Source organism: Pleurodeles waltl, chromosome 6, assembly GCF_031143425.1.
Source record: "Pleurodeles waltl isolate 20211129_DDA chromosome 6, aPleWal1.hap1.20221129, whole genome shotgun sequence".
Lineage (NCBI taxonomy): Eukaryota > Metazoa > Chordata > Amphibia > Caudata > Salamandridae > Pleurodeles > Pleurodeles waltl.
In genome coordinates, this window is record NC_090445.1 from 827,970,664 (window position 1) to 827,985,668 (window position 15,005).

The 15,005-nt window shown below is 44.6% G+C and overlaps 1 protein-coding gene across 2 annotated transcripts in view; it reads left to right on the forward strand.

The window, feature by feature from the left end:
* Positions 1 to 15,005, forward strand: part of ARL3 (ARF like GTPase 3) — a 197,643-nt gene that overhangs the window by 18,329 nt on the left and 164,309 nt on the right. The window contains exon 1 of one of the 2 annotated variants that reach the window (XM_069239507.1): positions 9,269 to 9,286. The exons of the other annotated variant lie outside the window; for it this stretch is intronic. Within the exon in view, the coding sequence (XP_069095608.1) occupies positions 9,269 to 9,286 (18 nt within the window). Of the gene's footprint in view, positions 1 to 9,268; positions 9,287 to 15,005 lie in introns of those variants that run through there. 2 annotated transcript variants of the gene reach the window in all.

A 15,005-nucleotide genomic window follows, 5' to 3' on the forward strand; every position in this document is an offset into this window, starting at 1 on the left:
CGTTATGCCGCAATGGGATTTGTCCTTGGTCCTGACTTTCCTTATGGGGTCCCCTTTTGAACCTATGCATTCTTGCCCCTTAAGGTATTTGGTTTTAAAAACAGTCTTCCTGATAGCTATAACATCAGCAAGGTGAGTGAGTTGCAGGCCTTATCAGTAAAGCCCCCTTATACAACTTTTTATGGGGATAAGGTGGTGTTGAGGACCAAGGCTGCTTTCCTCCCGAAGGTTGTTTCACCTTTCCATTTGGCTCAGGCAATTACTTTGTCCACGTTCTATCCTCCGCCTCATCCTTCCAAAGAGGAAGAAAGACTGCACCGTCTGGACCCAAAGAGGGCGTTGAGCTTCTTTATTGATAGAACAAAGGATTTCAGGCTGGAGGATCAGCTGTTTATTGGATACGTGGGCAAGAGGAGAGGAAAGGCAGTCCACAAGAGAACACTATCCAGGTGGGTTGTTCTTTGCATTAAAATCTGTTACTCTTTGGCAAAGAAGGATCCTCCTGAGGGCATTAGAGCTCATTCCACCAGAGCTAAGTCGGCCACTTCGGCCTTGGCCAGAGGTGTTCCTGTGGTCGACATCTGCAAGGCCGCAACTTGGTCGTCCCTTCACACTTTTGCAAAACATTACTGTTTGGATTCTGAGGTTAGAAGGGACGGCCATTTTGCACGGTCAGTGCTGCAGGATTTCTTGGTTTGACCATTTAGGCACCCACCGCCGGGCGTGGTACTGCTTTGGGACTCTATTCATTAGGTGAGGAATCCACAGGTAGTTGTATCCATCAGAAGAACGAGTTACTTACCTTCGGTAACGACTTTTCTGGTGGATACATTAGCTACCTGTGGATTCCTCACGGTCCCACCCGCCTCCCCGTTGCCTTTCTGGTCTTACCAAGTAATCCTTGAGTACGCTCCTCTTGGTCTTTGAGGGTGCAATAGATGTTGTATATATTATATTTATATATATGTATATATGTATATATCTTTGTGTATATACTTGATGTGTATATATATTTTAAAAAGAGAGAGTTATTTATATATATATATATATATATATATATATATATATATATATATATAAGATTTACAGTTATTCATGCAATGTTGTGTATTTTTACAATGTAATGGTATGTTGCCTTGCTCTTTCATTGCATTGCCTGGTTGTTCTCATGCACGTAAAAAATGATTGGTACTGACGTCGTCACGTCGTCGAGGACCTCTTATTGCCTGTATGACGTCAGACGGCGTCGCGTGGGCTAGAGTGACGTCCTCATCGACGTGCAGAGACTAGTAAGAAGATTTCCGTTGAATGCTGACGCCATGGGAGTATTCATTAGGTGAGGAATCCACAGGTAGCTAATGTATCCACCAGAAAAGTCGTTACCGAAGGGAAGTAACTCGTTCTTTTCGCTGTTTCTGTTGGCAATGCAAAGCAGAAGGTAAAGTATAGAGACATTAGCTCTCTAATTTGGCATTAGGCAAACTCTAAATAATATCTCCTCAGTTTAAATCCTTACTTTAGATCAGAATTCCTCTGGTAACTACCAAAGCTCTCATTTTGCCTTGCTATTAAGCTGCCTTTTCAAATTAAAAAAAATGAATCTTTACAACACAATCTCTGCTGTATCTTTTGGTATCTTGCCAGCCCTTCTGTCTCTCCTTCTCCTATTCTAGCACATTCCACTTTTCATGCTGCAGCAAGCGGAGACATTTCTTACACTGATTCTCCTCTGCCCAGCTTTACATGATCTCTTACCCAGTTTGAGAATGAACTGATTGCCCACTTCTCTCACATAGAAATGGTTATTAACCTAGGCCCCAAACCACAACTCCTAAAGCTTAAAAATTCATCGAGCAAGTCTCATCCAAATTAACACCTTTTTCTCCAGACTACAAAAGAATGACAGTTCGTAACAACTGTTGCTCTGCCCTAGACCTGTGTAGAGCCTCATGGCATGATTGTTAACCACAGCCCCGACCTGCTGAATCTGACTAAAATTGTGTATCAATCAATCAAGTATTTTATAGAGCGCGCTACTCACCCGTTAGGGTCTCAAGGTTCTTGGGTGGGGGAAGAAGCTACTAGTTGAAAAGCTATATCTTGAGGCGTTTCCTGAATGATAGGCGGTCTTGGGTCTGGCGGAGGTGGAGCGGTAGGGAGTTCCAGGTCTTGGTGGCTAGGCGAGAGAAGGATCTTCTTCCGGCGGTGGTGCGACGGATGCGGGGGATGTAGGCGAGGTTGTTGGAGCGAAGGGTGGGGGTGTGGAAGGTGAGTCTGTCGTTGAGGTAGGCAGGACCTGTGTTGTGGAGGGCTTTGTGTGCGTGGACGAGGACTATGAAGGTGATCCTCTTTGATACTGGTAGCCAGTGTAGGTCTCTGAGGTGGGGTGAGATGTGGGCACGGCGTGGGACGTCTAGTATTAGGCAGGCGGACGCGTTCTGGATTCTTTGCAGCTTTGATTGGAGTTTGTTAGTTATTCCTGCATATAGGGCGTTTCCGTAGTCCAATCGGCTGCTGACCAGGGCGTGAGTGACTGTTTTCCTGGTTTTGACGGGAAATCCAAGATTAAGCCCAGGTTGCGTGCGTTGGTGGTGGGTGGGGGTGCTGATCCTTGGGAAGTGGGCCACCAGGAGTCGTTCCAAGCTGAGGGGTTGATGCCAAAGATAAGTATTTCTGTCTTCTGTGGTTAACTTGAGGTGGCTTGATTCCATCCAGCTGGAGATGGCGTGAAGTGCGTTGTGGAGGTTGTTCTTTGCAGTTGTAGGGTCTTTCGTGAGGGAGAGGATGAGCTGAGTGTTGTCTGCGTAGGAGACTATGTTGATGTGGTAGGTTCGTGCTATATTGGCGAGGGGGGCCATGTAAACGTTGAAGAGTGTGGGGCTGAGCGAAGATACTTGGGGGACGCCACATGTAATTACAGAGGCTTCTGACTGGAACGGTGGGAGGCAGACTCTCTGGGTTCTGCCCGTGAGAGAGTACGAGATCCAATCCAGTGCCTTGTTACGGATTCCAACATTGTGGAGGTGTGTGCGGAGAGTGTGATGACAAACCGCGTCGAAAGCTGCGGAGAGGTCCAGGAGGATGAGTGCTGCTGTTTCTCCTTCGTCGAGCATGGTCCTGATGTCGTCTGTGGCAGCAATGAGTGCGGTCTCGTGCTGTGGTTTTTGCAGAATCCGGATTGGGAGGTGTCTAGTACCTTGCTGTCTTCCAAGAACCAGGATAGTTGACTGTTCATTATTTTTTCGATGACCTTGGCTGGGAAGGGGAGGAGGGAGATCCGTCGGTAGTTCTTGGGGTCGTCAGGGTCTGCCTTTGGTTTCTTCAGCAGGGCGCTGATTTCTGCGTGCTTCCATCTCTCTGGGAAGGTGGCTGACTCGAAGGAGCTGTTGATGGTGTTGCAGAGATGGGGAACAATGATGCTGTTAGCTTTGTTGAAGATATAGTGTGGGCAGGGGTCCGATAGTGATCCGGAATGGATGGAGGCCATGGCGTTGGTGGTGCCTTCTATGTTGCCCGGGATCCAGGTGTGGAGGAAGTGGGCGTTGCTTGGGGCGTTGGGTTCGTAGGTGTTTGTAGTTAGCTGGTGGGTCTGGGGGTTGAAGCTGTTGTGGATTTCTTCTATCTTTCGACAGAAGTGGGTTGCGAGTGAATTGCAGAAGTCCTGTGATGGAGGGGTTCGTTGGAGCAGGTCCTGGGGGTGGAGAGCTCTTTGATGATGCCGAAGAGCTCTTTGCTGTTGTGAGCGTTGGTGTCAATGCGGTTTTTGAAGTGGGTCCTTTTGGTGGTGCGGATCAGTTGGTGATGTTTGCGTAAGGCATCCTTGAAGGCAATGTGCTTGGAGTTGATAGGTTCAAGGTGCCAGGTTTTTTCCATTCTGCGACATAGCTGTTTGTATTCCTGTAGGTCTGGGATGAACCAGCTGGCCTTGATTGTGTGGGGGGTGTTTTTTTTTTTTTTTGAGCAGTGCGAGGGTGTTGGCGCAGTGTTCTATCCAGCGATGCAGGTTGGTGGTGGCTGTGTTGGGGTCCCGGGGGTGGGGGGGGGGCGGCCGGCCGGGTGAGGGTGGAGATCAGTTGATCCGTTGGTATTTTGCTCCAGTTGCGTCGGGGGGGGTTATGTGCGGTGGTGGTGAGTGACTGGTTTCTGGTAGGAGAAGTGGATGCAACCGTGGTCTGTCCAGCTGAGTTCGGTGGTGTGGCTGAAGGAGACGTGGTTGCTGGCTGAGAAGATGGGATTGAGTGTGTGGCCTGCGGAGTGGGTGGGTGAAGTGACGAGTTGCTTGAGGCCGAGGTTGTCGATTAGGTTGGTGGTGTTGGTTTCGTTGTTATTTTCTAGGTGAAAGTTCAGGTTGCCAAGGAGGATGTAGTCTGTTGAGGCGAGGGCTTGGGAGCTGATGGTGTCGGCGATGTTGTCACAGAACTGCGGTCTAGGGCCAGGGGGTCTGTAAATCAGTGTTCCTCGGAGTGTGTTGTTGGCGTTGATGTGGATTCTGAAGTGGAGGTGCTCAGCAGATTTGATGGTGTCATCGGAGTTGGTGGAGACTCTTATGGTGTGTTTGTGGACTGTGGTGATTCCTCCTCCTGGTTTGTTTCTGCGGTCTCTTCTGGTGATCTTGTAGTTTTCTGGCATGGCTATGTCTGGTTCCGAGGCTGAGTTTATCCAGGTTTTGGTGAGGAATGCGATGTCGGGCGAGTATGTGGTCAGTAGGTCCCAGAGTTCAATTGCATGTTTGTGGACAGAGCGGGTGTTCAGCAGGATGCATCTTAGGCGTCTGTCTGTTGTTTTGATATGGTGTTCAGAGGTTAGGTTGCAGGTGAAGTTGCAGGCTTTGCAGGAGAAGGGTCGTCTGGTGCGCATTGGTGTGGACTGGAAGAAGATGGAGGAGGGGGCCATGTCCAATGTACCACTCAGTTCCACCTCGCAGAAGGTTTCTTACTCAGCTGCTTTAACCAGGAATGAAAGGAAGAGAAAGGCATAGCAAACATTTGCAGAAATAGCGTCTTCTATCTGCAAGGCTTATTGAAATCTTCCAGTAACCTGCACCTTATCGTAGCCAAAGCCCTTAGAAGTTGAATGGTCAGATCACAAATTCTATTTGAAATCAACATTGAAGAGGCATCCATCAACCACTGTGATCCACCAAAATGCAGCACTTTAATTGGTTCTAAATCCATCTAAAACTCTGGTATTTCGCCCTCATGTGATTTCACAATACAAGCGTTGTTTGTGCACATATGTTATCTGGTGAGCACAGCACTCCTATTAAACAAGGCCAACCCTCTAACATTTATGCTTGATAAAATAATTCACCTGGACATACTCATTAGCTATTAAATAGGTTAAAGGTGCACAACTCGAACTGAGGACTGTAGTCAAATTAAACCCATTTGTTCAGAATTGCCACTTTTGAATACGTCCAGAATTGGACTTGGACTGAAAAATAGGCCTGGGCACCATAATAAAGGTGGTCCCTAGGTGCAAATTGAAGCAGTTTGAAGTTGTAAAGACATGCTGTATAAGTGTCCTGCAAAGTATGGAAGACTACCTGGACTCGAACATGCTGCAGGCCAGTTTGTTTGAGTATCAGGGCAACAGTAACACATGACGCATCAGACCAAAAAGCAGGACCACATACTGATCCCATTGGGTACTGCCCGATTGCCCTATAGGCCAGTCCGACCCTGAACATGTCATTCATCCCCTAAATCTTAGCAGAATCAAATCACTGTCTTCCTGATTGGCCTTTCAGAAGCTAGTTTCACACCAATAAGAGCAACACTTAATGCATCTGAACTTGTTTGGCTGGAATATGTTGTAAAGGCCTCATCACCCTAGTGCTGCAGGATCTCGCAGGTTCAAGTTAGAGCAAGAGATACGTAGAAGCTCTCTTAAGAAAAGACATTCAAACTACACGTCCAAAAATACCTCAAAGAAAAACATAACATTTCTGGGAACCTCTCCATTTCAGAATCCAAGTACTACATATGAATGACCCCAAAATATTGAAAGGGGCGTTACTGGTGCCGACCCAAAACTTTGGAACTTGATCTCTTCCTCGTGAAAGCTTCATCTTCCAACACTTTCAAACAGGAACTTAAACTTGTCTTCACCAAGGGGTGGTATTAATAAGTTATGCTCCTTTTTGGCCTGCAAGATTGATTGAGAGTGAGACCCTTTGTTTCTGTTTTTATGGTGCCTGTTCTCAACCTCAGTATGCCACCTAGTTATACATGGCAAGCCAGCCTGATTCATTCCAGTATACTTTTATGGATTAAACGTTATAAGTTTCTATGTCCCCTACTCTTGAAGTTTTTTTAAAATTTTATTTCCATGATTTTGTCTGTCACCCATCTTTGTTTGCTTGTTCATGTGTTCCTCTGTTGCCTTTTCATAAATAACTTTTTGTGCTGCAGCTATGTACATTTACCGCAGATGCTTGGTGTACACTGCTCTGACACCTTTGAGGCATTGTTTGTACTTGTTAAAAGTGTGTGTGTGTGTGTGAATATATATATATATAACTCTGCACACACTGAGATTCCAAGAACCTTTATCCTAATGGAAATGCAGCAGTGAGCACCACGACGCATATCGACACCAAGTCTTTCTCAAGTAGCTGTAATCATTGGTAGTTCACACAATCATGCCTTATATGTAATCCGCGGCATTTGTGGGATTTGTAGTGCTGTAGTTCACGAAACACCTACCCTACTCATTTCTACAAGTCCCGTTATTGCTTAGTGCTTATTTCTGGCGGTTTTAAAATTGCACTATAAAAAAAGTCCCAAAAGTACTTTTACCACACGGCTCATTCGTGAAATGCATTTCCAGTTTGTAAAACTGCCCTCCAGACCCACCGCCAATTGAATACGGGTTGCATCGGAAGATTCATGAAAAGACACAAGCTCCCTTGACGAGCCTGCCTCAAAAAGCAAATCTCGCCGCCGCTGTAGAAGTAGCTTCGTCTTCCAATGTTTAGTACACTGCGCAGGAGATTCGGATCTCCTCGTCCATTTGCAATTATCCTGTTGTTTTAACCTCACTGGGCGCCAGTACTGTGAGTTAACTATCACCATAAAGAGGTCTTGAAAGCGGCGCGCTCCTACTGCCGGTGCCAGCGTGGGGTGGGGTCCAGTGGTACTTTAGTATGATAGTAACAATGAAGAGTGCTTTCGCCCTTTCACGATGTTATAATTATATTTTAAAGGGTCGCAGGCTAATTAGGCTTTAGATGCACAAACACTCTGCTTGTTTTTCAGAGGCTTGGCATTCTCTCTGTACCAGTGCCTTTTCCCTAAAGAAATACTGTTTCTCTGCAAGACGCTGTGGTTCCTTTGGGGGTTTAGTTTGCTGTCAGGCTTTACCGTCCTGCTTGTAACTGCGATCAGCTAAGCGATTGTTGGGTAGACACTAGCTATTATTTTGGGGGTTCTTTTTGGGACTACCTGTGCATTTACACTGCCTTTGATATTTACAATGCCATTCCTTTGGTGTGAAGCCTAAGTACGTAGGCCGGTGACTGAGGGGCCCACTGGATACTGATTATTTCTGTGTTTCACAGTTTAAAAGGTGATACTTCATGTATCTTCTTTTGGACAAGTAAGGATTAAAAATGACCAAGTCACTGGCATTGTCATTGCCCAGTCTCCCAAGCTTCTGTTTTGCATCTTCTCATGTGCAGAAGTGTTGAAAGGAGTGATTGGGCCAAAGGTGGGCTTCCCCATTTCAAATTGCACTGCTTCTGTTCAAGGCCTTCTGCTTCAAGGCAAGGCAGCGATATTCAAGGTCTACAGAAGAGCAAAACCCGCAGTAGCTGATCTTCAAAAGCCAGCGCTCCTTTTTAGGGTCGAGCCTGCGTTGCATGCGCTCGCGCATATGCGTTTCGCAGGGAGACTCTTTTGTATTTATAAAAGGGCTCGGAGCCCTGTCAACTTCACATCAGTTTTTTTTATTGGTTGGTGGGCTTCCCTGATAAAATCTGCTTGCTTTCATTAGTCGAAGGCACCCATATGGCATGCCTTTTCCGGTGGCTAGCCCTCCTCGGGCGCAGCGACCAAGTACAGAAAACATACGAGGCTCGCTGTTTTCCATCGGGCTCGTGGACTTTTTTTCTCAAACTTATGAGCCCGATCTCGCTTGGCAGAAGTCTAGCGCTTTACATACTTGATTTCACTTTTTCGGGCTATGTACATAAATGCACTTTTGCCCGATAGGTGAAATGTCGGGTTAGGAGTTTACAACGCGATCTTCTCTAACATGAGCAAACGCGAGACCCGATGCATTGTAAATGCTTGTTGTGTTTATTTTCCAAATCTTTGTGTTTTTTTGTAAAGCTTTTGGAAATAAAGTGGTTCAGGCTAAAATATGCTTCATTGACTCATGTAACGTAAAGTCTTTGTAACTTTAATTAGATAACTTTTCAGTGAGTAGTAAGGTTTGTGCTGTTACATAACTGCGAGCAACAGCACAGTGTAGGCCTGTGCTTCTAGATTAGACACCAATTTGCATTTTGGGGGGACTTAGTAATAACCGCATGAATTATCCATTTAATTTGTGGTTAGTGTGTTCCAAAAGCCAAATCAACCTGTGTAATAGTAATTTCTGAATCTCCAAGTTTGACATTTCTGTTTTCAGGTCACTGACCGACGTACGTTAAAACCTGCCATCTTAGTTTGTGTGTGCATGTTTCTTGTTACTTCCTCTCTGCATGTCTCAGTCAGTTGAGTTTCCTTTGTTATCCGCTAAAATATAATGCTGTCTTTCCATTTACGTGGGTAAACGCGTTTTCACAATCGGTTCATTACGTTCCATGGGCTTTTTATGCGATGATTGTCTAAAATGTTTAGAACCTAGCAGTAGCAAATGAGTGGGACGTGTTGCGATTTAATTGCACATTTAATGTTGTTTTCCTGAATCAAAATCTTGAATTAAAAATAAATACATGACTTAAAACTTGAAGTACACCCAAACCGACGCAAACACAACCTAGCCCACGATTCTGCCATGGTTCCACCTTTCTAAATCCTCTTACCTTAATAGCTGTGTCTGAAGCGAGCAGTTTCTATAAATACCTTTCAACAACCTAACACTAGGCTAATCCTGGGATTCTAGAAGCTTGGAGGAAATCACGTGGTGACCCTTTTGCATTAGTACTTTTAAAATAAATTGTCTCATGTGGTACCATTCAACCTTTGTCACAGGTGCGAAATGCAGAACGTGAGTATTTTTGTAGTGTTCCATACAATGCTCATTATATGTTGCAGGTAAAATGAGCTGCCTTCGCGAGGTGATTGCATTCCCTGTTAAGCAGTAGGTTTGACAAGAATATCAACATCCAAGAAGTTAAGATAGACAGACGTTCAGCGTCCGCATCATTAGATAAGTAGCATCTGCTAATCGTGTTGCTGTTTGCTTAGAGTTGTAAGTTGCACTACCACTCTTGATTGCCAGCCATACTGTTCTGTCCATCATCGGGCCTGGAGGCCATGAGCTCACCTTAGTACCTATTCCTGCTGTGCTAATGCGGTGCTTTTAAAGAACCGCAGCTAGTTTTTAAATAGGCTACAGCTCTTTCTCTCTTAGGTTACATGACACTGGTTATCTATTTCAGGACATCACAGAAGACTGCAAATTTGTATTCCAACTAAATGATTTTTGTCCCAATAGATTCAAACTGAAATGAGCGCCCGTGTTATAGTGCAATATGTTCACATGAACAGGAAATTTGATCATTCCTTTTAGTAAAACAATTGCAGATTTTCCACAATCTAGAGAAATCCCAGTTTTATTAAAGACACAGCTCAATTTGTATGCATAACTTGCTTAATTTCCACACATAGCAGACAAAACCCATTTAAGGACTTTAAAATATTCTGGTTATTCTATTATTATAAAGTTTTTTTCAGTATATGCATATAAATCTCCTCCATCTTTTTCCCTCGTAGCTGTGAATCTTACAGAATAAACTGTAATAGCACTTGAGGATGAACAAGTGTAAATAAAAAAAAATTGATTTTTCTTAGAACAGGAGGATGAAAAGCCATTACATCACACATGCATCCCATCATTGCATTACACTGAATATAGCATAAAACAATAGAAACGTGACAAGAAAGGGTCCGTTCAGCTGTAATTCTGGTCTTTCATTTTTTTTTATTTGTTCACAACCTCAGTGCCTTTAACAAAATCATGACTTTCTTTCCCCTAGGCTGTGACAAATCGTAACTTTGTCAAGTCAGAGGCTACCTATCTCCATAAACGTTCAGATTCTCGCCAAAACATGCTGCTCCACACTCTGCTAGCTCCAAATGAAACTTAAAAAATAAATAAAAGATCCCCTCCACCAATCTGAATTTATTGGTGTCCTGCATAAAATATTTAAACATTCATCCTTGCAGAGGCCAGATATACTGGCTTTGCCAACAAATGTTAAAGCCTGGATGCAACTCTTCCCAACACTTTCATGGTATGTACCATCAGCCACTGTTGATGCAAACTGCTGCATTCATTATTCTGAAATTACTTGATTAAGGGGAGGATGGCTATTCCACTCTTGATTTCTGGTAATCTGACTTTTAACTGGCTGGTTTCTGAATGTCCAGCTAAAACATAAACCTAATAAGATAGTAGAAGAGTGCTCCCTCGCAACATAAATTGAAGTATATGAATTGAGACTATAATTTAGCCATAGCCCTTTTAGAAAAATTGATTTGTAATCTCCATCATTTTATTTAAAAAAAAGGTAAAACTGTATACAGGGGTGTGGAATTTATTAAAATATCTACTTGTCCAGGGGACAGGTTGCTTCTCAAATCTACTTGTCCTGTAAAAAGATCTACTTGTCCCTTTGCTGCCATAATTTGTCGCCACACTACATGGCACCAATCTCATTATGTAAGAGCTCTGATAATAGCCTCTCTGATTATGCCAGGGCTACTACCTTAGTAGGGCTTGAATACTTGCAGTTTCAATCCCTACTGTAGCAATTTCCTTATTTTGCCACCTTTCTGCAGATCTGCATACTGGGGCTGGAGGAAGCAGTAAGCAATAGTTCCAGGGCTGGAATGCCTTTGAGTCTGCAAACCTACTAACCTGCATGTTTTAAAGATTTTCACCAGCTTCTCTCTAATATTTTCCCATAATAAGAAAGGTTTGACATTTACTCCTGACAATGGCAGAATTAGATCTTCTTCCAGGGTTGGGAAGAAAGTGGCTGGAGGGAAAATGAACTTGCATATGCTCAATAGATTTTCACATGAGCAAATCTACACATCGTATTTACCCATGCTAAAATACAGTTCACAAATATTTTATAGGGGTACGACATATGCCATGGGTGCACTTTTGTGACTTTCTTTAAGAATTTGGGGCCACATGTCGGTAGGTTCAGATTTGCGACCCGCAAATTGCGAGTCAGAGTGACTCGCAATTTGCGAGTCGCAAATCCGAATGTAGGATGGTGTCCCTGACACCATCTGTGATTTGCAAGGGCTTCGCAAATGCCCACCTCATGAATAATCAGGAGGTGGGTCGCAATTTACGACCCCCTTGCGAATGGCAGCCCTCACAGGGATGGTGGCCTGCTGGAGACAGCAGACCACCATGTCTGTGACTGCTTTTCAATAAAGCAGTTTATTTTTTTTTTGTAATGCAGTCCGTTTTCCTTAAAGGAAAACGAGATGCATTACAAAAACGAAAAATGAAATGTTTTCGTTTCATTTTTTCAGAGCAGGCAGTGGTCCGCTCTGAAAAAATGTTTACAGTGACATTCACAATGGGGAAGGGGTCCCATGGGGACCCCTTCCCTTTAGCGAAAGTGTTAGCACCCATTTGAAATGGGTGCAAACTGCGATTGGTTTGCTCCCGCGGTCACAAAACAATCCTACATTGCACTGTGAGTCGCAATTAGGAAGGGAACACCCCTTCCTAATTGCGAGTCACAAACCCGTTTTACGATTCGATAACCAGGTTACCGAATCGCAAAATTGAGTTTGTGCATCGCAATGTGCTTTTTGCACGTCGCAAACAGCGAAAGTCGCTGTTTGCGACATACAAAAAGCTACCTACATGTGGGTCTTGGTCCCTAATTAGGTCTGGTGTTAACAAAGACATTTTGTTTTTATTAAACTTCTATTTCTCTCTCTTTCGGCTGTCTTTACTGTGAGTGATCGCATTCTGCTCTTCCACAAGGAGCATATTGGCACACAAAGTAGTTTTATTCAGTGTCAGGAACTACAGTGGCAATCAGTGACGTAACGAAACTGGAGGGTGCCCCTTTGCAAAGAACATGGAGGAGCCCCCTCTCCAGACTCACTCAGGCCAGGTGCTGTGCTGAAGGGGCCCCCTGGAGGGCGGCTGCGGGGCCTTTGTTATGCCACTGGTGGCAACGTGTGCTTTTAGAGTTCAAAAACTTTTTTTTTTTTTGCCAGTGTTTGTTACAGTGTTGAGGGCCTGGTAGCTCCCACAACAATAAAGTGTTAGAAAAGCCATGTCAAAACAAGACACACATTGATGAAACTAAAAGACTTATAAAAATATGTCAGATCAGATGGCTTTGTCAGTGTTTGTTTATTTTCATGCTTCCCATAATCATGTTGAAAATTGTTACACTGATTTTCCATTAGAAATATTTTTGGGAAATACTAGCATGCATCACCACATTTTACTAAATGACACTTCATTTGCATCTAATCAGAGAGCATTCTGGGAGCATTATACTTAGCCTCATAGCCTAAACTTTTCAAACATGTGTATACACTTTTTTTTTTTTGTACTGGAACCAACGTCAGTAGTGAAGTGTGACCTTAAAACATCTATTTACAGCACTCACCCTAATAATGAAGGCTTTCAAATAATGAAACATAAATACAAGTTCGAACAGCATTACCTCAACTGCAGAGAGTTCCACTCTCTGTAAACAGGCAGCCAAAGGGTTTGTGCGGCAGAGGGTTGGGCCTACTTGTCCCAAGGACAAAGTAAACATAAAAACTTGTTGCCCTTGACCCCAAACAAGATGTCCCGGGCGTCGGGCGATAGGAATTCCACATCCCTGTGTATATATCTTTCATTTCCTGAATGATATTTATGTATAATGTGTTGACCACACAGACTATTTCTTTATAATTTTAGCAACCACATACAGCATTAAATGAGCATCTTATGTAGCAGATGGTGCCGTCACACACCTGCAATGTTATTGAAGTACCCAAAACACATAGATGTTTGGGAAAGTCTTATAAAAATTAAAGACATGTAAAAACAATATATACAGTTTGGAAGCCAAATACAAGGACAGCAAACAAAAGGCGCCCATTTTTCTTTGCAACTTTTGATCTTTTTGTTCGTCTATCTCACTGTTGCCCCTAAGTGCCCCACCCCCACTGCTCTTTACTGGCTTCCACGTGCTCTTCCTACCCCTTCCCGCTGCCCTGTTCTCCTGCTTCCCACACCTTACCCGGCCCCACCCCCTGCACTTTATTCCCCTCCCCCTGCACTTTATTCCCCTCCCCCAAGGACCTATTTAAGGTGGATGCAGTGAGCACTCTGAAGGCATGCCAAAGGCAAGTCCATCTGAGCCTGATCGCTCCTGGACAGCACCCAGTGAGAGGACCCCTTATCACCTGGCTACACACTACTAACCAACTGCATCTCTTCATGCCCTCAATCCTGACCTCTGCACGCCATGCTTGAGCCACGCTTATACACTACAGCATGGAAGGAACCTGCACCTCTTTTCATTTTGCCTACACTCCCACACTCTCCACTCCAACACTAACCATGACAGCACCTACAGCACCCCATACGCTCTATACACATGCAAATCAACCTACTCACTCTCATGCATGCTCCTCAGAAACCAGTCACTGACCAAATACGGCATGGAGATCTGGGACCTGCTGGACAGCTGCACCCTGGATCTCCTCTTCTTCATTGAAACAAAGCTGACCTGAGCTTCAACACCAAACATCACCAAGGCCACCCTCGCTGGGTACAAGATCGTCAGATGAGACAGCCAAAGCTGGAGAAGGAATCACCATCATCAAGGAGACCATCAGCTGACACCAAAACCAGCTATATAGAGCACCTCTCCTTCGAGCTGTGAACCACAGTTAACTTTACCCTTTGCTGCACCCTGGTCTACAGACATCCAGAACCCTGTGACAGCTTTAGCAGCAACATCATGGACTTCATTTCTCCACTTGTCATTTACTCTAGTGCTTTCATTTACCTGGGAGCCTTAAACCTTCACTTAGAGGACCACACATTGTCCCAACTCAGTCACCTTCCTTGAAAGCTTCCAAAACCTGGACTGACCACGCCTATGTCAGTTTCACCATCAACATCCCATGGCACAAAAGACCAACCACCAAAGACAGGCCCGGCCTGCTGCTGCTGGGAGAACATACCAGGGAAGGATTGGGCTTTCCTCCTTTAGCATACTGGCAACTTAGCGAAGGGTATCAAGAAACTGAATGGCTGTCTCACCCTGGCACTTGCAAACAAAGCAGAACAACAAAAACACTACTTCAGGCGAGTTGGTACACAGAAGAACTGAGAATGATTAAACAGCATTGCAAGCAAATGGACTACAGATGGAGAATGAGCCATGAAATCACAGATCAGGATGTCTTCAAATCCACCCTGGGGCACTACTACCAGCAAATCCGGAACACCAAGCGAATGGCCCCAGCAAACTGCATCTACACCAGCGCAAACAGCAGCAAAGGCATTTTATCCATCATCAAAGATTTCACCACAGCCTCACCGACCACCATCACAGCAACCCAAGTGCTATCAAACGCCCTCTGACTTTTTTTTAGCAACAAAATCACAGCCACATACAGCAGTTTTGACCGTCAACCCAATCCCATCAACCTCATAGCCACTCTTCCAGTCTTGGACGAAGAACGCACCCTGACCATACCCAGCCTTGGTTCTGGAAAAAATCATCAACAGATGCTTCACTGACCACCTCGTCATCCACCAGCTCCTCAGCATCACACAGC